Genomic DNA, 25,410 nt, shown 5'->3' on the forward strand with positions numbered 1-25,410 from the left:
ATGGTCTGACTGACTGTGCTGTGTGGTTCATACTGGGGTAAAACATGAGTCTAATTCTTGATGAAAATGGCTAAATGTGCATTTCTAAGTTTTCTCTTTTATTTTTAATTCTATTTTTGGTGATAATGTACCAAACAGTGAGTCAGGCTTTCTGCTTGTAAAAATATTTCTTACTGATGGGGGGAAAACCAGCTTTAAATTATGCCACATATCAATGATTGCATGCATCAAAAACAAGCTAAAAAATGCTAATGGCCTCAACCCATGTATATCCAGAAGAGGAAAATAAAGCTTTTGTAGTATAAATATATAATTTAATGAAAATATTGAAAGGAAGTACATTTCCATGAAATTCATCTATCAGAATGTTATTTTTAATAGATGAATTCATTGCTTTACCCAGAGATATTTTTCTTTCCAGTCTTTTTCCAGACATAGAGCCTTGCTGTGCTCTCTCTGGGGTATAAACAAAATATCATTTGCATTGGTTCTCCCCATACTCTGTACTAGTGAATTGCACTAAAGCATGAATTTGACCTCCCTAATTTTCTTTGCCTTAAAAGTGCCTGAAAAAGTTCAACTTACTAGAAGGTTCTTCTGTTGTATTTATTTTTGTGAGTTTAAAAGGAAAAGCTCTATCCACTTCTAGTAACTTGATTGTGAAAAATCAGAAGTGGTTTTTGAAAAAGCTAATGTTGGTTCCCTCTGAGGTATAATCAGTCTTCTAATATATAATCTGGGTAAGTCTATGGCTTTTCATATGCTTTGTTTTTGGCAAGCAGTTTGCATCACGTCAGTATAGACCCTTAGAGTAGGAGGTATTTGCTTGCTTTGTTGCCATGTAGTGACACTAAATTCAATAGCACTTCAAAAGTTCTGTGAAGTCCTCCAGTGGAAGGGTCTCTTTCATTTACTTCCAGGAGTTCCCACAATCAGCTAATCACTACATAAACCTATTTGTCTTCCAAATTAGCAGGAGTTGAACAATCTACTTGTTTCAGTAAATGAAATTGTCAGGCATGTGAAAGAAATATTAGCCATCCATTTCTATAAAACATCAACTTTATCCAGAATTGCTTTCTGTGTTGTTGGCATTCCCAGTTCACGTACTAAACTTTTCCATACTAAGTGGCACACTGTAGCACTGTCTTCCTGCAGAATAAGCTCTCTCAGTGACTTTGTTGTTCCTCACACTTTGCCCAACAGTGGCAAAACCGAATTGCAGTTTATTTTTCTTGCATTTGCATAGAAGTTTAGAAGTGGGTAAGTGGTCAATTCTCATGGCAGCCAGAGGGAAAAAAATGGTAGAAGTTTCACCAAAAGAACCTGCACCAGAATCATGTCCTCTCAGGGCTTTTGAAATGAGCTTTCCTCTTAAGGTGCAAAGGAATTGAATTTTCCAGTCAGCTGGGGTCATTGTGTTCAGAGAGTCAGAGCAACACCCTGGGGTTGACAGCCCTGCTCTTCACTGTGTTATCTGCCAAAGAAAAGGTGAAAATGCTTTTTCCACACTGTGAATCTGTTAAAATACTGATCCATCTTCTCCAGTCTCAGCCTTCCCAGAAAAAGTTCACTTAACATATCTTAGAACTGAGCTTTGGATATTTAAATCCATTGTATCAAAAGTAATTTTTTGAGTTCTCCCTCCAGTGTTGCCTTTTTTCCCCCAAGTACAGAAACTAATGAGATTTTCTTTCATTTAAAATTCTCCTAAGTCCAGGCATTAGACACACAGTGGTAGGAACACAAAGCGTCTGGATTTTTTTACCTAGACAAAGCACTTATGTAACACACAGCTTTTAAGTAGCTTAACAAATCCAGTACCTGATGTGACTGTGACCATGCATGCAAAGTTTCAACTTGTACAAGGAGAAAAAGAAAAATAAAGCTGACTGTAAATGGAAATGCTTTCCCATCTTAACTCTGTGGTATTATCATCAGTCACCAGAACCTTTTTCCTGTGTAATCTCACTTTTTTCATACCCAGTTTGCTCAGTGATACTGTAATTCCAGCATTTATAGCCTTACATGATTTTATTTGCTGCTGCCTGTTAGACTATTGCAACAAGTGACTGCAAGACGTGAATAAGGCAGGTATAACCAGGTCAGTTCCTGATACTAGTATCAAGCCTTCTCAGGGAAGTGATGAAAACTGAATAATTAAAGTTATTTATGAGGTGACTTGTTAAAAAATTGAGGAAAAGGTGACAGTATAGTACAATAAGAGTTTTTCTTCTCTAATTTCTATTGCTGTATTTGAAATGTCCCTTGTACTGTATTTTTGCAGTTCAGAGGCCAGTTTAGGGAAAAAAAATTGATCTTTATTTTGTGCAAAAATGTGTGTGTGTGTGCATATATGTATATTCTTAGAGGCATACCTAATGTCTAAGTTATGATGCTCTGGCATGTGATATTTCACACTACCATTTACTATCAGTCCTCAAATAATTTTTTTTTTTTTTTTTTTGTTTAAAAGGGCTCATAAAGGGCTCATGTTTTTGCAAATTACAACTTTGACAGAGCACATAAATTCATTAGCAGGGAGGTCAGGTGTGCAAAAACCTAGACATATCAAAGTAAGTCCTGACCTAGCTACTGAGACAGTTAGAAACAAAATATTTCAGATAGATACTTACTTCCCCAATTTTGTTTTAAGCTACAGTCATCAATTATTTTGTAAGTCGAGAATGAATTTCTGGTGTAACTTTTTCCCAATTTTCTCTGTCATGATTGTGATTAAAAAGCCTTCTGCTCATGTTATTCTCTGTCATTTGACCTCAATAGCTTTCTACTTTTTGATACATGAAAATAATTAAATGATGATTGGATAAATAACACATCTGAAAACAGCGCTGGGTAAATAACAGATGAACATTACACTTGATAGTGTAATGAGACTGAAAAATGTTTTTCCATCTGGGTAAGATCCTGAGCTAAAGTTATCTTTTCATCCCTTTCTTCAGGAAAGAGAAAGTTGTGCAGAATGAAATTGGAATAGTGATGGGGAAAATGTTCCTCTTTGCACCTTTTCAATAGCAGAAACAAGAAGAAAATCAGGGTATAACAAAAACAAATCTCTCTTGGTCTTAGAGCAATTTTTAGCACTGATGGTGTATGAGAGGAGACTCATGGGCTGTGAGACCAAAATCTAGTGCAGTGCTGATAAGATGTTGTAACAAACAGCAAAAAGCCAGCAATACTGTTGTGCTCATATTTCTCTGTCAGGTGGAGCAGCTGCTACATACATCTCCCGGAGCAGCAGCTTAGTAAATGCTCTGAATTGCATTTTGAATCTCTCGTCGCTGCCTCTCTGGGGAAATGAGTTAAGGATGTGTAGAAGAACCATGCAAATAATCTTTTTCTCAGGAAAAAGTAGCTTAATTCAAGCCAGTATTGAAAAAGAGATAAAATAGGGTTTAAGCTGTTATCATATGCAGAGATATTTGAGGTCGTAATCTGTATATTGATGGCTATTTAGTCTGAAAATAGTCTTTATTAACTCGAATATGTTGAACTTGAGAAATTAAACAATATGAAGATAAGAGATGCTCTACCCTGGATGATAATGTCAGGCTTGCTAAATGCGAAAAATGCAAATCCATGTGAACAGAGCACACCAGCTAGGACAAGGCTGGAGAGAGAACAGCTAGGAAAACACCAATAGAAGATACCTTGAGAGAGGCAAAATTGCCTCACCCTTTGGAAAAAAACCCAAACCAACAAACCCAAAACAACAAAGACAAAAAGCTAATATAGAAATAAAATTCTGGATTAAGTTGCTACTTTCTCTGCTGGGATCTGCAAAGTAAAATTAACATTTGTTGCTCCCTTTGAGTGTAGAGATTGGTTGTAGAGCTTTATTCAGATGATGAAGTTTGATAGACATAATGTAAATCTGAAGTACATGGTTAGAATATGTGTGTGTGATTTCCACAATATGTAAGTTGTGGGCTTTTGTTGAATGGTTTGTTCAGGGTTATTTATACAAAAATTTTCTTCTTTTGTCAGGTGAAGTGCCTACATGACCACAGATGCTGCAGAACTGTTGTAGTTTTTTCTAATTTTACTGAGTTTTATTTGTCTTTAGGATGACTACAGAGGAGGCATATTTGAATTAAAACAGTAGTACCAGAGTGGTGCCAGTGAGCAGAAGTGGGACCCAAAACTATAAAGGTTATTTTGTGGTGACACAGTTTTGTAAACATACAGTAACAAGAACACAATTTAAATGCTAAATTCACTTTGGAACAGGAGGAAATAGTAAAATAAAATTGTTATATGTTGCAGTAGTTACCTCACTTGCTGCTGAAATGCAGTTGTTCCTGGGGATGTGCCACAGCTCTGCAAATACCCTAGAACAGTTTAAAAATTTGAGAATAATTTACTGTAGTGAGATAAGTAGAGTGAATATACCAAAGTGCACAAGGATACGTTGGTTTGTCCTGAGTACACTGGAGAGTCACCATAGGGGATTGATGTAATGGGTCCTCCAGAAAAATACCAGAGCATTGTTTATATAGTACTTTTTCTGTATTTAAAACGATTTCATTTTGGTTTAGTGTGTGTGACAGTTTAACAAGCATTGACAAGGCCTAACCATGCTTTGGTAATGTCCATCTGAAGCACATCATCAACACCAGTAATGAAATCTGTCATTTCTGTGTGAGGATAAAAAAAAAAATCCAAAAACATTGAATTGCCTATAAGTAAGAGTGGATATTGTTTTGGTCCCAGCTCAGAAAAAGTTTCCTTCAGATGATATATGATAGTGCTTCTTTTTTTGTATATTTTTATAAATTTTGTTTAAAATTTTAATTTCCAATCCACTGAGAATCAGTAGCATCTATTCCTTTCTGTTGCAGTCTATCTTGTTAATTCGATAAAGAGTCTGTAGGCATTTCTTTTGCATATTGTGTTCCTTTGTGTGCTTTAAAAAACTCCTGCTACACTGTATATTATTCAGCCATTTGTGGCTTGAAACACTGCCTAAATGCTGGCTTATGTTTCCCCATTTTCAGGCCTTAGCTTTTTATGTCTCACAACTCAAGTCTTGCAGCAATAACACTGAGTTCCTGCGATGGTTAGAATAACACCACCCATTTGAAAATATCATCTGCCACCACTTTATTGCACAATGAATAGATTTACTTTGGGGGGTTGCAATATCTCATGTGACTTTCTAGCTGTTTTTTAGACATGAAGTTTTTATATAAATTCCAAAATAGTTTTGCCTTCCATGGCTCTTTACTGTTTGGAAAAGTCAAAGTGGAAGATTTCTGCCTGAATTCCATGTATAGGAGAACCTTTAAAAAGTTTTTTCTTTTATTTGCTCATTGTACTAATATTAAGCCAAACTTTGCAGAGACTTCACTGCTTGGAAGTACTATCTATGTTCTGTCACCAGCCTTATCTGTTAAATCCCAATGAGTGTGAAAAATGAGAAAAATCTGGGTTTACTTGGCTGTTTCAGCAGTATGTTGAGAATGGCCAGATTGCTGGAGAAGACGACTGTCTTGGAAACCCTAACAGCCCGGCCTTCTCATCTGTAGGCACATAGAGCTCATCTGAGTGTGTAAATAAAAATAAATAATGCAGTGAAAAAATATGCAGAGTATTTTGCTGAAGTGTTTCAATTTTGGATCTGCCATAACTAATTTAAATCTTCGGTTGGGATTTATGCAGGCAGGAGGGTCAGGTTTACAATGTTTGTAATTTAAAGCTTTTCTGCTACTACACCTTTTCTGCTTTTATATCCTGTCACGATACCTTTTCGCTGCAAAGAAAGTCCCTTTTATTCCCTTTTCCTTTTCTGCTTTGAAGAGAACATTTGCTTCTCCATTTATATGAGGTAATGAGAAGAGAGTAGCTCCGGATTCTTTAAATCAATCTAATTTGGCTTCTTTTAGTGTATGGAGTATCCTTCTTTTGCACAGGACCTTAATTTCTTTGTGCAGTAGCTCCATCTCCAGCACTCGGTATCTCATATGCCTTTTTAATTAAAAAAAAACCCAGCAAGCAATTGTCATCCAAGAGGCTATGATGTGTTCTGTCTTTCAGGCTGATCCACGGAGGGCAGCTGTTAAACGGCTTGGCGGGGCCCACGGTGATGAACGCGGCTCCCTTCCTTTCCACGACATGGTTTTCTCCGGACGAGCGCGCCACGGCCACAGCCATCGCCTCGCTGCTCAACTCCCTGGGCTCTGCTGCTGCCTTCCTGGTGGGGCCTCTGGTGGTGCCACCTCCCAATGGCACAGCTCACCTGCTGTCGCAGAGCAACACCCAGCACATCAAGGACCGCATCGAGGCCATGCTCTATGCAGGTGTGGGGCAGCCACAACACCTAAAAACATAGAAAATGTACATGCTTTCGTGTGTGGTTGGTGCTTGAGAACCACTACCCTCTAGTGGCTGGTTTGCACAGGATCTCATTTCTGGCAGAAGGAAAATAATTAAGTTGAGAGGCTTAATTTTTTTTTCCTTTTATCTAGGAAAGATTTTAAAATAGCCCTTAATTTTAAAACTCAAAAAGAAGTAATTCAGTTGTTTGTATCGGCTGATTTTCGGAGAAATGTCTTCTTAGAGTTTCCCTGAGCTTCCAAACTAGTTTTTGCTTACTGAATTTTCATTAAGAATATGTTTCCATGACAAATTTGGTTTCTTCTACTGTTTCTGTAAGGATGGAAATTCAGTCATCTTTTAGCATTGAATTATTTTCTGCATTAACTGAGCCTTAATTTATGACCTGAATGTGCCTTTCAAATGTGATTAGATTATTAGTATTTCAGAATCTACGGAATCAGAAACATTGAAATTAAAACACAATAAATTTTGTTTTTAGCTAAAATCACATAATTCTTACTGGTGAGCAATTTCAATGAAGTGACAACAGTTTAGTGGAAAAAATCACTGATACAAAATTCACCTTGGATAAAACCTGGATTTTATGTCTTTGCTCTTTTTATTGCAATGGTTTCTATGCCTCTTCCTGCCACTTAGAAAAATTAGCAGCAAACTTTAAGGAAACAGGATTGATTAAGTGGTTTAAGCATCTACATTCTGAGTTTTAGTGGATATAAATTGGTACAGCATTAAGAGTTGCACATCTGATAGGGATTTTCCCCTCTTATAATTGCATCCTCTGAAATTCAGCCAGGAGTTAGTCCTAAGTGTTCCAGAAGTCCTAACATATGTATACTGTGAATTGGCTGTTTGTGATCATTTATTCCTGGACATTATTCTTAAAAATATTTGTCAAGTTAATATTCCTGTTGGGTGAGGGCCACTTTAATGTTTGTTTTAAAGAAAATGCAATAGAATTTGGATCATTACTTTAAGTATTTTTGAGTAACCTACTTCTTACTGGACTCGAATGGAACAACAAGGAAATTCAGGTTGGGCTAAGCCTTTTTCACAAGTAAATATGATGTTAGGCTGTGAAAATCTTGTGGCAGATGAAAATGGCTAGTGTGAAAGAAGGAGAAATGAAAGCAAGTCAGGTTTTGCTGTCCTGACGAGCAGTAGATAAGGGGAGGAAAACCGTAGCAACTAGAGAAGTGCTTTAGCTCTCCCTCCGTAGATTTTCCATGGAGAGGGAAGAATTCATGTGCCTAGGGAAATACTGTGTTGTGCTTGAAACCACTGTTTTGAGTCTGGCAGTGCTAGAAATGTTGCCTTCAGCAGTGCATTAGATTCACATTCTCTTCTGTTCTCTTTTGGGAGGTTTTCCTAAGCATTTTCCTCAGAAACAGGGATGGATGTTGCCACCAAGGTTCAGGTCTTGCCTGCCTCACGTCTAAGCATGGCTCTACCTTTCTGAACTGGCAGGGGTGTCGGAGCACCCTTGTAGACCTGTTTGGGATCACTGTTCCCAGCAAGCAATGATCTTACAGCAGCTCTTCAGCTTCCTAGGAATTGTGTTTTGTCACTTAGTATTTGAAAGTGCTTTGAACAGAGATGGGTTCTTTGTGCTGGTGTTTGTGTCCTACGGGATGTGTATTTTCAGAAGCTGCAAACCCTGTAGCTGTTCAGACAATGACAGAGAGCTGCTTTGTGAGCATTGCTGGCCTGCAGTGAATCACAGTAATGATGGAAAACCTCCAAGTGGTTTAAAATTGCAAAGAACTGTCGAAGAGGAGTTTGCTTTGAATCCTTCATGGGATTTGTTCTGTCTCAGCTTAGCCCTGTTTCCCTGGAGAGTTAAAGGCACAAGGTTGCTGCTGACTGCTTCCCTATGCTCTCTTGTGCCCCATGGGCTCCAGAGGTGGAAGGATAGCTGCTTCATGGTGGGTGATAGTGAACAGACAGCTCTGTTCACCTGTGGGACGAAAAAATAGCTGCTAGGTGTGATAGGGTACTATTATTTGTCCCCTTAAGCAGCTGTGCAGAAAACTTGGCTCAAACTGACTTCACAGATCAGTAGTAAAGGTTTTGCAGAATGTAGAAGAGCAAGAAGCTGGACCCATTTGTTCCACTTCTTCAACAAATGTGGTCAGATTTGGTATGACCTGTCCTTGCAGATACTACAGGAAAGCCAGTTTCACAGGGTAAGCACTCTGCATTTCTAATGAGCTTGTTGCTTTTGTGTGAACTAGTGTTAAATAAGCAGCCTCCAAAAGTTAGAAGGTGTCTTTCAAAAGACAGTAATGATGTGAATTGTTAACTTGGGATCAGTAGTGTGCCACGAGTGTGCAAATTTTTTTATGTTTAATCAAACATGATTACGAAGCAATTGCTTATAAACCCATTCTGAAATTGCTCTGTTAACCCTAGTCTCTTCTGTGTTTTAATAAATTGCTGTTCCTTTATCTCAAACATAGACTAAGAGCTCAGCTGAATTGCCACAGCCTCTTTCTGTGTCATCTGTGTCACTGCACATTCTGGTTCACAGCTCAAGTAGTACAGATGTAGCAGATCAGGGTTGAATTGTATTACCTGAATTGCGTAAGGAAGCATGAATTATTCTGGACTGCAGCCAGAGCTTTTGGCCTTGTGCTTTCCTAAATATCAATGTAAAATCATTATTTGTTTTAATTTTAAAAAAAAGTGTGTGTGTAAGGGGCCCTCATGTTCCCTGGAATGTTTCCACAGACCAAAGTGGGGAGGAGGGTTTCTGGGATTGAACAGGATTTTGTGCTATGAGTATCCTGTCTGAAGGAAAAATACTTTGTTTTCAAGGAGGCTTGTGGTTCTGTAAACATTTGTTTGTTTATTTATATATTTATTTTATATTTATATTTATTATTATATTTATTTTGTTTATTTATTTATTTATGTCTTTCTTTCTTGTCTGTTTGGGGTTTACACAAGCATCAGGGTGCCTGCTTCCTAGGCTAGGATGCAGGCATCTCATGTCACAAGTCAATGTGGTGTGGAACACAGCTTTTGTGAAGCATTCCAGTTCCACTCCTCATCAAGTACACAGATTTGTACATATCTGTGTCTCTGCACACTAATTTATTAGTGTGCTTTGCTCTGTTTGAAGGCATCCATTGCACTTTTGAGAAGCTGGCAGCTTCTAAAGAAGAGCTTCTCTCTTGTAACTGCAGCTCCCTCACTCTCAGCACTGACCTATTTCTACCTTCTCAACTTCGCTTACTTTTAGTCACTAATTACCTGCCCAGGAAAAGTTTAAGATTGTATTTTTCTTCCTCTAGTCTGGTAAAGTAGACAATGGAGATAAAGGTATGGGTTTCCTATTGAGGAAGGATTTCAGTATGTAAGAAATCAGATGTGTTTGGCAGTACCTGGACTTTTGATAGAGGTATAAGTATTGTATACAAAGCTAAGATGGCACTAAAAACTCATATTCTTCAACAGAAGGAGATGCTTTTGTTTCCACAGTGAATTCATCACTTTCCATTTGTGCATGAGAGCAGAGCTACCTAGGCAAATTTGTTAGCCTGCAAAGTAAAATACTGGGAAATATTAAGGAGTTGCCAGAAGGTACTACAAGAACAGCATGCTCAACTTAGTAGTTAAAAAAAAAAAAAAGAGAAAAAGAGGGTTACTATGCTGCTCCTACTACAGCAGTTTGACTGGTAGAAGTCTTAAGGCAGTGCAGAGATGAGGCCCCAGATGGGCACTTGTTATGAAATATTTCTATGACTTTAAAGAATTATCAGTGTGGTTTATATTCTTCAGAAAAAAACCTGGCCTTTCACCTTATAGCATTGCAATATAACAAAGTTAAATAATGAGTACCTTGGACAAAATTTATGGGATTGTGTGATCACGTTCTTGATTGGCTATACCTGTCTGCAGTCTTAAATTTTCCTTTAATATGTGATTAAAATGTGTGTGTGCATGTACATATGTATGCCTGTAAACCTATATGTATACTAGAGGCCGGAGGGTTTTTACTTTACTGTTTTTACTGAAGAGTGGTGTAGAATCATCCTGTAGTGACAGAGCATCTCATCCTTTTCTTAGGTCTGGGGTGATCAGTTACAGCCAGTTCTTTATTCACTGCTCATGGTGTCCAAAACAATGTGCACAAAGATAGAAATTAATCTATTTTCTGAAGAGCAGAGGAGTGAGAAGGTCTAGTTAAAGTGCCCTTGGCCCTTGAAACATGCAGTTACACCACAGCAGGAAAAGAGACAACACATAATTCAAAATTAGTCCTTTAATATTTGATCATGAAAAATGGCATTGTCACACTCCCAATATGCCTTTTTTCCCCATATGCCGAATGGAAGTATTCATTTCCCTTCTCCGTCTCCAGCTGATCCATTGAGACTCTGAGTGTTATTTACTTTTCAGTTTCCTGAATTTATTTTCTTCTAGTTTAGCAGAAGACCTGGCAAAGTGCCATGTTGATATTGATTTATTAAAAAAGAGAAGAAAAAAAAGAAAATTAAGGCAATTGAGTATCCAGCTCTGCTGGAATTTATTTGTGGTGTTAGTGAACACTTCTTTGTTATAAGATCACAAGTTCTTTAAAGATAACACACTTCAGCTATACATTTTTCTCTCTATCAACAAAGTATCTTGTTTTCAAAGGGGATAGGAGAAATACTGGGATTGAGGACTGTAGAGAGCTTGATACACATTGTAAAAGGCCTGTAAAACGAATTAATTAGACTGACTGCGGGTAGAGTTGTTTCTCTTCAGAATGTCTGCTCATGGGACTTACTGTTTTTTGTGAAGTGCTCATCACTTTTCAAGCTCAGGTCCAAACTTCTGGTTTGAAATTTTTCAAAGGTTTGGAATACCTGCTGCTAAACAAGCAAAGCATCCACAAACAGCTGTATGCTTTTTTTTTCCCCCTTTTACCTCTACTTTTTCTATTCATGAGCCATGGCTGCTTCTGCACTTTGCTCTTTATATTCTGTTGCCATGTAGTACTGTTTGTGTCTGAACTGCTGCCTTGCTTGACCTTTTGTTTGCCTTCATCATCTTGTGCAATGAGTAATTGTTATTCCATGCCCTGGGGCTTCCCCAGTTCCATCTGTTTAAAGTCTCTAGCATGCTGTTACCTGCACTGAGTTACTTCCATCGCAAGGAAACGTGGCCAAATCCTCATATTGCAGATCTCTCTGAAGAGAAAAAGCAAAAGCTTTCCTTTTGCTTCACTGAGTTCCCTGTGTGTGAGCCTGGTTCTCTGCAGCACCTATCACTGGAATGGACTGCCAGTCTCATTGATTCTCCATCTCAATTTGAAATCTTGTTTGGGGAAGGAGAAAGAAATTTCTTCTTCAAGTTACGGAATTCTGTTGTCAGGAGCAGTCAAGCACTTGTGATGGGATTTATGTCTCAGAGGCTGGCTGATAACAGCACTGCAGTGAAATAAGTCTTTCAATGCTAACATCTGTTCTTGGTTTTGTTTTTCTTTGCCCTCTTGTTTAGAATTTGGAATGGTTTCCTTGATATTTTCTGCAGCGTTGGCCTACTTCCCCTCGCGCCCTCCATTTCCCCCCAGTGTGGCTGCAGCGAGCCAGCGGCTCAGCTACAGGAGAAGTTTTTGCAGACTCTTAAGGTAGGACCTCATTGAGTTTCCACTTCAAAGCAGATCAGTGCCTAAGTAAATAAAAACAAGTGTGCTTTAATCTTCTCATTGAGCAAACAAGTTGGTTTGTAGTGCTTTTAAACAAAATAAAATTAAATATTAATGTCACGACATAAAAGGATGCTAACTACTAAAGAGCAGACATTAAATTTTAAACCACTGTGTGTGTATCTCCAGTCTTCATGCCAGTCCTTCTGCACCAGCAGTGCTTTAGTCATCCTGTTAGTATGGCTTTTCTTATGCAATGCTTTTGTTACATCAGATTATACAAGATTGTTAAAATTGAGCAAGTGAGAAAACAGTGAACAGCACTGGACAAAACTAACTTCTAAGTTGGTTTCTTCTGTGCTTTATATTGGAGGGAATTAGGGCTTTACTTGTCTTTTGAAGGATTATTCTGCTGCTTTCATTCAGCCATGGAAGCAACAAATGACCTATCTGAAAGTATTATATGATCTATTAAATCTCATTAATTGTATGTTAAAATATGAAGTGGGAATAGGAAAAATGTCTCCAGATGTGTTTCTGGATAGGCTTAAAGGTGAGCTAGCTTCCTAACCTAATTTTTAGGTTAAAAAAAAGGGAGATGTTACAGAGAACGTGATGGTAAAGCAGCTTCTCCCTCTTGGCTTCTTTTGGTAAGACACAGTCCCACTTCCCCCTGTGTTCGTAGAGTGTCTTGTTGAATGGAGACATGATCTCAGAGGAGCAGCTAAAGCAACTGTAATATTAATGGTGAACAATTGTGAAGGCCCAGGCCCTGTAGATGATACTGCACAGAGGAACTTTCTGGGGCAAAGAAGAGCTGCTCCCCTGGTACAGAATATGACTGAGTTCACGGGAATCTTCGGACTCTTGCTGTAATTGCTTGTTGAGTGATGTAGGAGCTGAATCTGCATATGAAGGGCTGCTTGAAGCTCAATAATTGTGCAGCTTTGGACATTGAGTTACTACAGACCTATTGTGGACTGTACTTTCAATAATTGTATTTAGAGGCAGCAGAAACAATTCATCCCTTGTTGTCACTGGGTTTTCTTTTCTTTTGTTTTAGCAGGCTTTTTTTTATTTCATTTTGGGGAGTAAATAGTTGGCAAGATGCTTAATCCTGTGTGTCATCCTGGAGCAGGCTGGCACTCAGGAGGTGTGAGTACAGCTGGGTAGTTAGTCTGCAAAGTGACCTATTCAGGGTATTAAAAAATAGCAGTTCCCTTAAGGACACTTAGCACGCACAATAATGCTGTTCTGCACCCAAGCTGATGTGCTGTTAGACCCTGCCTGAGGGCTGTGTTGTAAAAATGTTGCTGTTGAGCAGAAATCCAAACAGCAACTGCCTCCGCAGGTGAAATATAAAATTTCAGTTGACAGTGCTCCATTTGGGAGTTTTATAACCATTAGATTCTATGTTCAAAGCGTTGTAAGCAGTGGACCTGAGATTCTGGTTAGGTCAGATGTAAACAGCAAAGCTGGCTTACTGTTAACAATAGCCAATGAAACTTAAGAAAACAAACTGGACCCTTAAATAATGTGTATTGTTTACAGTGTGTCCAAGAACCAAGAGGGCTATTTTAAAATGTGGACAGGTAGATAATTATATCTCTCTTCCCTGAGATCTTGCATTCTTCTATGCTGCACTTTATCAAAGGCACTACTTCATTCCTCAATACATGAAACAATCCACAGTTCATCATTAAACCCACTTATCTTGGGGAACTGTTCAGTAACATTCTGTCATGCAAAGGAGTTTTATAAAAGAAAATGGTATCTGCCATGCTTCAAGAGAAATCCATCATCTGGTTCATTAGGCTTCTAAGCTCTGTTGCCTGCCTAATCTAGGCTTCATCTTGGCTCAGAGAGCCTTTCATTAGACTTGATAGTGTAGATTGAAGGTAACCAGCAGATGAGTGCCAAGAAATCATGACTTCCTTTTATTGTAGACTCTTTGGTGTAAGAACTGTGTGTAAGGCATGTAGGATGTGTGTGAGCTGGTGGGCTGACCCAGCTATGCACCAGATACACTCATGAGAACTGAGATGTTTATAATTTCCCTGTCTTCTCTGCCAGGCTGCAGTTTTATTACTTCAAAATAAAGCAACATGGCATAACTTTACCATTGAAGTCACTGACCTTTTTTCCTTGGACACCAAGGAGATCTGTCACATCCTTGCAACTCCCACACTCCTTCATGCCTTTGAGTCCTTGGGCAGTCATCTACATGAGCTGCTTCTTGCAGAGTTATTACACCATCAACAGAGGTCAGCCATCCCCTGTGGGCCTGTTTTGGGGGACTTTCTTGGGAACTTGATTCTTCCTTCAGATTTGGAGGGTTTCTTCTTCGACAGATTGTAACAATTAGTTGTTGTCTAATTATCTCCTGATACCAACTCTCTGAGCCTGCAGTGGGAGACAACAGATTGGTCATGGTTTGGGAGCTCAGCCCAAGTCTTTTAACAGTCTATCACGCACAGTGACAAGTGTAGTTTGAATTTCCATTAGAAAATGTGATGCCCTATCTCAGTTTCTTGGGTGAAGCAAATATGACTGCTTTTATTTCCCCAATTCAGGATATTCCACAAACTTCAGTGGAGAAAAATCCTAATACAAGTGAACAGTGATAAGTCTTAAAACCTGCATTAAAAAAACATGCTGTGATTTTTGTTTTGAAGTAATAAGATACTTTTAGCCAGTTACATGGCTTTTATATTTTCTAGGGACTATGTAAGCAATTTTGAAATTTTGTATCAGGGGTTTTATGCATCGTTATTGCTTTAATGACACTTTCATCAACATCACCATCCAGTAATGGAAGCTGCTCAGAATGTGCCTGATGTTAATAGGCACTGTCAAAGTTACTCTAAAAATGATGACTGACTTTGATGGGGCTCCCCTCTGAACCAGCCTGTCTTACAGATTCTAGTGGCGTTAAGTTTCTGAAAAAAACAGAAGAAAAAAATCAATTCATATTCCAGCAGAATGGTTTAACAGAGAGGCTAATGCTGATATCCTGTCATTGCTGATAGGATGGAAAACAGTGTGGGTTCCACAGCTCATGGTGTGACAGACAGCACATTTTTCTACTTTTAGTGGAGCAATTGCAAAATTGCAAAAGCTGCGCACAAGTGACTGGAGCCATGAAAAGTGGAGCTGCTACTGAAGATGTGTGTTTTGAATGGCTTTAGCCAGCCTGAGGTATTGCTGGGCAAGGGAGCAGAATGACACCTGGTGATCAGTATCTCTGTCACTGCCAGGCTCCCTTTCTCCTAGTCACCTTCCTTGTTGTGGAGACTCTGTCCCTGGAGATTGTCATCATGCAGAGCTGTTACTGTAAGATTGGTACTAGGGGTTGGATGTGGCACAGAGCAGCTATCCCACATCACAGTCTGTCTTGTTGCTCGAGTTACAGAAAACAAACACCACAGAAAATGCTGATCAAGTAAGGGACAAAGTTCTCCCTCAAAAGTAGCTCTTTAATGAAGTTAGGTCCAGGTAGTCAAAGATTTTGAATATTCAGCAAGTTTTTGTTTCAAAACACTACATTCAGACTTGTTTCCTCTTAACAGTCTAAAATATGGCTCTGTAAGGTCCATGCAAAATTCCCTCTTATTTTATTCTACAGATGTTGAGATGACTTTCCCATTGACAGTATTAAATAGCATCAAGTGCCAAGGTGATACAAGATAGACTAAGATAAGAGTATGGCATTCTTGAGAAAGAAAAAAAAAGTTGTGAGGAAGACAGTAGCATTCAGAGAAATATAACATAATATAATGTATAGAAGAGCCAAAAGTTTGAGAGGTTTTTTTCTTTGGATTAAAAGATAAATCTGACACGAATGGTATTGAAAGCGGAGGATATGTTCATGGGATGGAAATGCATTATTCAAGAAGAGGATGTGTGAAAAAGAACAGTGCAAAAAGCACTGGCTGGTGTGTTGTGTGTGGAGCATCTAAGGGAGTAAAACAGCACAAGCTGCAAACTTACAAATGTTTTTGGAGAGTAATTGAATGTCTCTCCCTCTTGGCTTTCGTAACTCTGTGCTATCAAATTGCCACTGCTTGCCAAGGAACTGGTACTGATCAGGATCAATTTTATGTAAATGGTTTGAGACTGGAGGGAGCCATGTTTGGGGTTACACAGATATCCCATGGGATAACTGACCTTGGAATCACTGTAAAATCTCTTCAGTTTAAAATATTGCTGTTTCAGATTCCAAAGTATATTTTCTTTTCCATTTGAAACATTTTTGAGGAAAACTTGGGTGACTCTTAGCAAGGATTTCACATTTGCTTTCAGTTATAGTGAGTAGAGAAATGGTTGGTTAAATTCCTGTTTAGCTCTATACATTGAAGATGATGATATAGCTTTGACAGTTTCACCTTCACTTAATACTAAAGGTTGAATAACTGGAGGGAAAAGCAAACATGTTGACTATTTAGAGTATTATATCTGTCTCTGATTTTTGCCACTTCGAGTTTTCCACTCTTGCAACTGTATCTGCTTCATTTTCAGAGCTTTTCTTGCCTTTCACCAAAATAAAGAGAATTAAAAAACAGGTTTGGGTTTTTTTTTTTTTACTTTTTAAGTACAGTTCAAGACGGATGAATCTCTGATATTATTTTTTAAATAAGCTTTTAATCTTTTAAATTAGTGCTTATTATTCCTAGCATACACTTAGGCTAAGTAGGTTACCCATGCCAATGCATGGAAGAATTGCTTGCAGAAATGAGAAATGTATGAGCCCAGCATATTACAGAAATCTTTGAACTCTGTGGAGAGAGTGGCTTTTTCTATTATCACAGTGCTAAGGTAGTAACATATCAGTCACCAGAAATTCAGTGACATGGCTGGATACCTTTCTTGTTTTCCCTGGCTCACTCCTCCTTCAGACCTTTTCTGTTTATCTTGATGGCAGAATATAGATTCTGGGGTGTGATTTACTCTGCTGGCTAATCTTGGTGCAGTTTTTACTATAAGCTGAGGCTAATGGCGATGTTTCATCTTCACAGCAATTTCCGATTCTTGATGATTGCTTTAGCCTATGCGATACCACTGGGTGTTTTCTCTGGCTGGTCTGGTGTTCTGGATTTGATATTAACACCCATTCATGTAAGCCAGGTGAGTATCTCCTGCCTGATAATCAGCAGCTATTTTGTAAGTGGCATGTTTTTGTTTTGCACTAGCATGCAGTTTTATCAGGTTTTTATGTTTAACATGCTATTAATACAAATGGACCACTTTATTCCCTGAAGTTTTAAACAAAATGTATTGTAGCTTTGGCATCCCAGACTGTCACAATTCTCCCTGCTGACTCTTCATCAGTGGTGAGTGTTTGCAGAACTGTACACACCTTTTGACAAGAAGGAAGAAGTAGGTAAACAAATGGGAGTATTGTTGGCTGCTGCATCTCTAGTGAAAGAAAATAATGTGTGCATGGTGCAAAAGATGAAGTGGGGAGAAGATGATTTCTAAGCTTTTGATAGAGTATTATAAAAAAAAACAGAGGACATTACTCAGATTCCATAAAGAGAGGTCACATTTAGGGCATAGACTACTTAGTCATACTTTCTTGTGGTGAATTTATTTCCTTTCCCAGAAAAAGCCTTGCACTTGAGATTGTAGAGAGCTGTTGTTAGCAGTTTGGAGCTCCTGCACAACATTTGTTTTGAACGTAACCTCATCTTATTTTCTCAGCTTTAACACATTTCTCTGTGTTTTGTTTTGCTTTTTTTTCCCTGTCAGGTGGATGCAGGCTGGATTGGATTTTGGTCTACAGTTGGAGGTTGTGTGGTTGGCATAGCAATGGCAAGGTAGGAATAATTACAGGTCCTTCTCCATTTCTTCAACTGTGATTGTCATTTAGTTTATCCTGTTAAGAACAGAACTTATTTTCTCTCATCTTCCAGAAACTTGAAATGAAAAATTCCTTTTGGGGTTATAATTTGTTTCTAGTAAAGCAATAATTGGTACCATGTTAGCAGTTGCTGGGGATTGGGAACTCCACATGCATACACCTGAATTTGGAAGTCAGATTCTTGTTCCTGACAATGGCTTCTTGTATGCTGCTTTTAAAGACAGCATTGGTGAATTCAGCTGCCTAGTATGAGGGAGAACCTCATTGTAGCACAATGAGCACTGAAGAAAGTATTGTTTGTCTCCTTCCATTAACACTTCTGGGCGTATTGATTCCCAAAGGGATATAGAGAATGTTGCACAGGCAGCCTACCCACGGTAACATTATGTTCCTCCACAGAGAAATGAGTCTGGGCTCATTTTGGGCAGGTTGCTGGATTCCTGCATAGCCTAACTATTTTGTGCTGTATCCTATGGGCTACAGTATGGGTGTATGTAGGCTTTTTATAAATCCAGACACAGCTGTCTCTGGCCATTGTGAATGTTGATGGCACAGGGAGTGGAACAGCAAGAAATGGATTGCCCTTCCAAAAGGCTGCTTCTTCTTCTTCACTGAGGTCTTCTTTAGGAAAAAAGGATGGTGGGAGGGAGGAAAAATCTTTTAGGAGGTACCTGAGCAGTGAGTTTCTTATGTGATTAAAACAAATTACATGTTCCCCTTACTTTGGGGTATCTGAGCATTGTCCTGGCTTCTCTGTGTCCAGTCTTTAGGCTCCAGTTCTGCAGTGAGTTTAGCACATGTGCAGATACCTGCAATTGTTGGTTGCATCTTGGTGTTGTGGATGGAGTGAGAGATCTTTTAGGACTTTTTTTTTTCCTTTTGAAACTCTTTTTTTCACTTGCTGTGCTTCATCAGAGTACACAATGCATAAAGAAATGTGAGGTTTCACATCCTGACATTTTGCAGGCTGCCTAGCAACTGCAACAGGGAGAGGAAAAAACTCCTGACCTAGGGAAAAGAAACAAGTGCTTCTCTCCCATCCACTTGAGATGCAGGCCAAAGGACTTAATCTAGCCAAATGAAGTTCATGCCCTGATTTCCTCTAAAAAGAGTTGCTTTTGATTAGCCAAGCTCAGATACAGTGTTTTCTCTGTAAGAGAATAGATGCTTAAAAGCAACTGCTGTAAATGACACAGATGCCATGGGTTGCATGTTGAAGCAGGTAGAGTACCAGTTTAATCTTTTTCATCATGAATTAATCTCTGGTATATTTGCAACTATTTCAATAGTAGAGCTTAGAAGCTCAATTAACTTTATTAGGAGAGAATCTGCAGACTCTATACCAACATGCAAATCTCAGTCTTTATGGTAGATTAATTTATTTAATATATTGCCTGGGTTAAGTTTCAGGAAATGCTGACAGTCCCTTTAACTACTTCAAAATTGATTTCAAACCTTGTTGAATGCCTATATTTTGTAGTATTTAGTAAATTTAAGAAATACCAACAGTCTGTCTCCAAAAATGTCTCTCTAACTTGGGCAGTACACAGTTCGGATGGGAGGGTTTGCATACAGAAAGGGAGGGAGGAGGTGATTTGTCACTTCTGATGGATGACTCTCCCTCCTAGGCCTATTCAGCATTTATCTGTGTAGGGTTGAATCAATGATGAGTCTGACTGTAATCTGCTGAAAGTTGTAATTAGGAAAATTAAGTAATGATTCTTGTCAAAGCTGACAAGTTGATATATTTCAGTGTCAGAACTGTGATTTGCCAAGCAAGCAGCTCTCTCTCTTAGCCATCTCTCAAGATGCTGTTAGTTTTGGGGTGGGCTTTTTTCCTTTTTGTTTTCTTCTGCTAATTTGCCAAAGCAAAACTGGTGCATCTTAGGAATTTGCTTCTTCCATTTTTGTCAATGCAGCTTGTATAATTTACAATTTTTGAAAACCTGAGCCTTGCCCTGGAGCATTAGATCCTGTACATCACAGTAGGTGTTAAATCATCTGTATTTATAGTAATGCCCAGTCTGGAAATTTGTTTATCTATCTCATTTTCAAAATGATGCACGTTTTCCTCAGTATTATACATAAATCCTTCTACTCTCCACCCACTGCTGTCCTGATAGCCATGAACGTACATGTTTAGCTAATGTGTTCAATGGATTTTTATAATTGAAAAGCCTGGCCTATTTTGGGCAGCTGGTAGGTGCTGTACCCTTTGGTGGCAGCTTTCAAATGCTACTAGTTTGAAGAAAAGCAGTGTCAAAGAGCCACATTCATATAACTGCATGGAAACATAAATCTATTTCCTTTTCTCAGATTTTTTAATTTTTTTTCCCCACATTTGCCAAGGATCATTGATATTTTTGAGTTTTTGTCCTCTGCGGCTCAGTTTCAGTTACTGCTTCTAACCTGCAGTGTAGTCAAAATGCTGAAACTTTATGGCATGGTGATAATTTCCTTAGCAACAAACAGTATTGCCAGCAGTGCAGGTTTGTGATTTTAACTGTAGGATACAGCCTAGGGCTGGATCTGCTGGGGAGCTGGAGACTGTTACCAGCTGTAGACTCAGAGGTCTGGCAAAGTATATACCTTCTCTTCTGTTGTGCCTGCTTTTTTAGCAGCTTCAGACAGTCCCTTACATGCTAGATGATGAAGGATTTATACACATTTAAATGTGTGAAATCAAGTACAGGGTCTGAGGATAAAAGTAATTTCTTATATTTTTTTGACTGAAGCAAGTGTTATGAAGAGTAGACTAGATGTACAGTCCTCCTTATTCTCCCATAACCAGAAAAGAAACAGAAGTCCTTCAATAACCAAGTTCAGGCTAGGTTATTATTTTTTTCTATTATTTCTATTACTGGTTGAATCCAGTAGCTGAATAAACCTTTACTTTGGGGTATGTTTGACCTTTTTGGAGTTCTATGGTATCTGAGAATTCTTTGGAGCACACTGCTACCCAAACTGGGATCTTTGTGTCAGGAAGAGTTACAGCTGCTTGGTAAAGGTAGGTATTTTCTCCACTTAGCTGTCATGAATAGCTTAGATGCATATCAACCTCCCAGGCCCACATATCTTTGGTGGTGGGATAGAGACTAAGGATCCCCTAGAGATCACCCCCAGACCTGTTGTCTGTGAATGTCCCTCCCAGGAAGCTAATGTTTCTCATAGTGTTTCATTAGACAGGATCTACGTCACTGCCCTTGCCTGTAAGGACAGTGATGCCTGCCAGCAGGCAAAGTGGGAATCTCTGTGGAATAAGCTGGAAGTTTACACTTTGAGATGCTTCTGCAAAGCTTTTAAAATTGCTGATTTTGACCTTAGTGATCCCAAGGAATAATTAAAGAAACTGGCAAACCAGTGAGGGCATCCTGACTCCTTGATTGGATTGTCAGGAAAAAATCCACCAGTAGCAGCTGACCTCTGGCTATTGGAGATGAATGCATAAGCCACTTGAACACTGCAGTCATAAACTTCTCAGATTATATGCAGCATTGATCTCCCACTACTGCTTATTGAATTACTCACTGCTAAATTCATTGTGGAATTCAGGCATGGGGAGAATCAAAATACAAGGAAAGAAGTTGGTTTGGGAGAATGGAGAGTGTTTGACTGCATTACTCCTACATCTCTGACGGTATATTTGGAAAATCTCAAAAATTTTGGTAGCATTTCTTTGTAATGTAAGTGTAGCATTGTATTTATCAAGTAAGCTGTGAGGTATCTGCCTATAGAGTGATCTTTGTCAGGGCAGAGAAGGCATTTAGCTGATGGACAGACAAATTTCATCATGGACCAAGCTAGGTGGATTATGCTGCCATTAGCCTAATCAAAGTAGGAGCCTGTGAGGGCAGAAGATATGCTTTAAAAATATAGACCTAATGTGTCCATCCCAAAATCACATCTAAGCAGGAGATTATAGAAAATTACTCATGAATAAATGACATTGCCTTTTCTAATATCTTTCCCAGTAGTTAGGTTGACATCCCCTTTGAAAAGAGCAGTTGCACTGATAATTATGCCACACAAGCACTGCTCAAAAGCATTCTGTCTCCTTGAAAGAAAAAGGAAAAAAAAAAGAGGGAAAAACCAATTGTACCATCAGGTGGTATAAAGATCATAATTCCCTCTGTGTAACAGCCAGACTGCCTGAGGACTTGTGGGGCTGTCCTCCCCCAGTCTGTCAGCAGGATATGTGTAGAAGAGGAATAGCACCAACCTTGTGGTTTCTTCTGGAACTTTTCAACCCAGAACAGCCACTGGCAGAGTGACCCCCTGTGTAAAGAGTTCCTTCCTTGCCTGAGCTACCACAAGCTTCATCACCAATTCATCCAAGGGTTCAGAAGCTGTTCCTTGTCATCTTCAACTAGGGATTCTTTGGAATTTTTTGGAGTTTTTCCATTTCCCACAGGAATGAATCTTGACACTTAACTATGTCTTGAATGAAACGTGGCAGCCTCCTCATATGCTAATGGAGCTCTGTGTCTGCCAAGGGAGACTGGCAAATGCTGACAAAACAGCGATGGAAGTAGTGGTGAGATCTTGTGTCCAACAAATGCAGAAGAAAAAAAAAAAAATTACTTTCCTCCAGTGTTTTCATTTGATGCCTTGAAAATTGCTTGAGAATTGTTCTGGTTTGGTTGTTACTTCATGACAGCTAAAAAATCCATGGTTCTTCAGCTTGACAGCTAGAAATACCACCATTCTATAAAAATACCTTTTTTCTATTTCTGAAAAAGAGAATTTAAAAAACAAATAAATTGTTTTTATAGTCTCCAGAATGTTCAGTGGGAGTATACTGAATTAATTGTCAAGCATCACATTTAGATAATATGAAAATCATCATTTGTATTGCTCTGATGTGTGCTTTTATTTCAGATTTGCAGATTTTATCAGGGGCATGCTGAAGTTCATACTGCTGCTGCTTTTATCTGGAGCAACATTAGCATCAACCTGGTTCACTCTCACCTGTCTAACTACTGTCACTCATCTGCCTTTAACCACAGGTATCAACAATAATTTTAATTCCTATTCTTTATGATACTGCAGGCAAATGTTTGCTGTCTTCACTGAATTGTAACCTGGTTTGTTATCTTTAGTAATACAGTAGCTTTACTAAAACAAAAAGTTCAGAAAGTGTGTTGAACCTGAAATACCTTAACTGGCTTTGAATAAGTTCATAAAAAGATAAAAATAGTTAAAAAACCAATAGCAAGAACCACGAATACACATTTAAATTTGATTTGGAGACTAAGTGTTTTTCTGTTTTGAGTTCTTTGGAATAACTGAAGTGAGAAATAAATCAAGAAAAAACAGATGAATGAGAGTAGTGTTGCATATAAGGAACAGTGAGATGTTTGGGAATTTAGGGGTTTGAAGCTTGCATTAGTTATTAGAAACACGTTGTGCATTTCAAACCAAGGTGACCCGTAGTGTTTTCAGCCATCTAAATCTGTCCCTGCACAGTGCTGTCCTCTTTTTCTGCACCTGCATTCAGGTTCAGGGAACTCTTTCAGCCCAAAATTAACTCAGCCTGCACCTCAAAAAGACAGGAAAAAAAACTGTTGGCAGGCCTAGGGGAAAGGCTCAGAGGTTTGGTTGGGCTGCAAGTGAGCTGTACCATTAGTTGAAAGCTAGCACTGCTTAGTTCTTAAAAATCTGTCCTTCACCTTATTATCTGCACCAAGGGACTAATCCACCTGTGATTCCAAGACCTTCAGCAGAGTAGCAAGTTACAGTAAAACCTAAGCCATCAAGACTCAAAAATACATTAATTTCGTAAAGCATTCTATAAATTGATTTTAAATAAAGTGCCATCTTTGTTACAAGCAATTTATGCATTCTAGGAGAAATGAAAACTTTTTTGCCCATTTTTAATAAATGAGTTTTCTGGGGAGAGTAGTATATAGAGTAGTGTTTTACTCAAATTAAGTTTGAGTTTCAGTAAGTGTCCTTGGTGCACTGCAAATGTCACAACTATAAACTGAAGTGGGTACAGCAAATTGAAATACATGATCAATTCAGGAGCAACACCATCTGAATGGGTAGGTCAAATTTGTGCTTTATCTAGAAATTTCAATGCTTTCAAAATTCTGCTTAAATAAAACATAATTTAATCAATAAACAAATCAAATTTCATGATGGCTGTTGTCATACTAAATGACTACACTTTTCCATCAAATCTAAAATAAAAGCAATAAAAGCTTTCTTCTCGTGCTTGCCTGTTTCATCACTACAAGCCTGCAGTAATGTAAATTTTTACAGTAACTCTATCCTCTGAATTGATGCAACAAGCCAAACACATAAATGACCCTTCAAGTCTATGCATAAGAATGAAGCAGAGACGTTTCAAGAGGGGAAAGTCATTATGTACGTACTTGCCAGTGTTCCAAAACAAAACTGATGGAGCTCTCTCTGATTTTATTTTATTGGGTTTTTTGTAAAGAATTCAGCATGCAACACAGGTTCTATAAGAATTCTTATTTGTTTATAGCATGTAGGTGCATTGTGCTGCTTTTTTTTGGAAAGGTCATCCACTGTCAGGACATAAAAGTAGGTAGGGTATTTGAGGTTTGATATATAGCATCCTAAACTACCATCCCTTGACTCAGCTAAGGGTTTGGGTTGTACTTTATATGCAATTACCATTTCTCTTTAAATTGATGATTCCTTAGATTAAGTTGTAATGATATATCAGAGTTTTCTGTCAGTGCTTTTCTTACATATGTCACTGTAAAAATTGAAGCCTTTTCTTTAAAAAACAAGCTTGTGTTGAATAGAAATACCAGGAATGTGGTGCATTCCTCAAAAAAAAAAAAAAAGGCAATCTGGAGCATCAGAGTCTAATGTGCAGCAGAAAATAAGATCTCTTTTTTCTTCTGTTTAAATTTCATAGATAGGCAGTGGGGGAAGGTTTGTATCAGGCTTTTCTCATTAAAGTTCTTACAAAATAGATGTAATGTGCCTGTTCAATTTAGTTCCTTGTACACAGAAAAGCAGTGGTATATCTTTATGAAATATGCTGTTACGGATGAAAACACACAAGCTATTTAAGCTAATTTATAGAACTTCATGCTAAATTATTCCTCAATGTAATGATGCAACATGATGATGACCTCTGCATTCACAATAATTGGGAGAAATGGTACATTTGAATTGATTTAGATGAACTTCTTTTTTTTTTTCTTCTCCTCTTAATTAAAAGTTTGAGATGTAGAGTGTATCGGAGTACAAATCTAGGAGGTCCAATGCAGGCTGTGGGCTGGCAGCTTTTGGAAGTGATTAGTGGCAGCTGGTAAAGGTGGAAATCACAAGTGGACAAGTCTTGACAGTGGACTGCCAGGTAGTTATTCTCTGTGTGTTTTTTGTAGAGCTGGAAGATGTGCAAAACAAAAGTAGACATCATCTTTTTAAAACATTTTTTGTTTGTTTCTTTTTTTTTTTTTCCCTAGTGTTCTCTTTTTCCCTTCTCTTTTCTTTTTTTTTCTTTTTTTTTTCAGGAAAGGTCCATAAAATAGTTTGTATTCCAGAGCCACTTTGCAGGCAGCACTGGACA

The 25,410-nt window shown here is 38.4% G+C and overlaps 1 protein-coding gene across 1 annotated transcript in view; it reads left to right on the top strand.

The window, feature by feature from the left end:
• SLC49A4 (solute carrier family 49 member 4) overlaps positions 1-25,410 on the top strand; it is a 64,984-nt gene that overhangs the window by 26,523 nt on the left and 13,051 nt on the right. Inside the window, exons 3-7 of the mRNA XM_086897429.1 lie at positions 6,058-6,320; positions 11,848-11,977; positions 17,011-17,119; positions 17,744-17,811; positions 22,734-22,861. Of these exons, the coding sequence (XP_086753555.1) occupies positions 6,058-6,320; positions 11,848-11,977; positions 17,011-17,119; positions 17,744-17,811; positions 22,734-22,861 (698 nt within the window). The remainder of the gene's footprint in view (positions 1-6,057; positions 6,321-11,847; positions 11,978-17,010; positions 17,120-17,743; positions 17,812-22,733; positions 22,862-25,410) is intronic.

The sequence above is a fragment of the Cyanistes caeruleus genome, chromosome 7 (genome assembly GCF_971803275.1).
Source record: "Cyanistes caeruleus chromosome 7, bCyaCae1.hap1.1, whole genome shotgun sequence".
NCBI lineage: Eukaryota > Metazoa > Chordata > Aves > Passeriformes > Paridae > Cyanistes > Cyanistes caeruleus.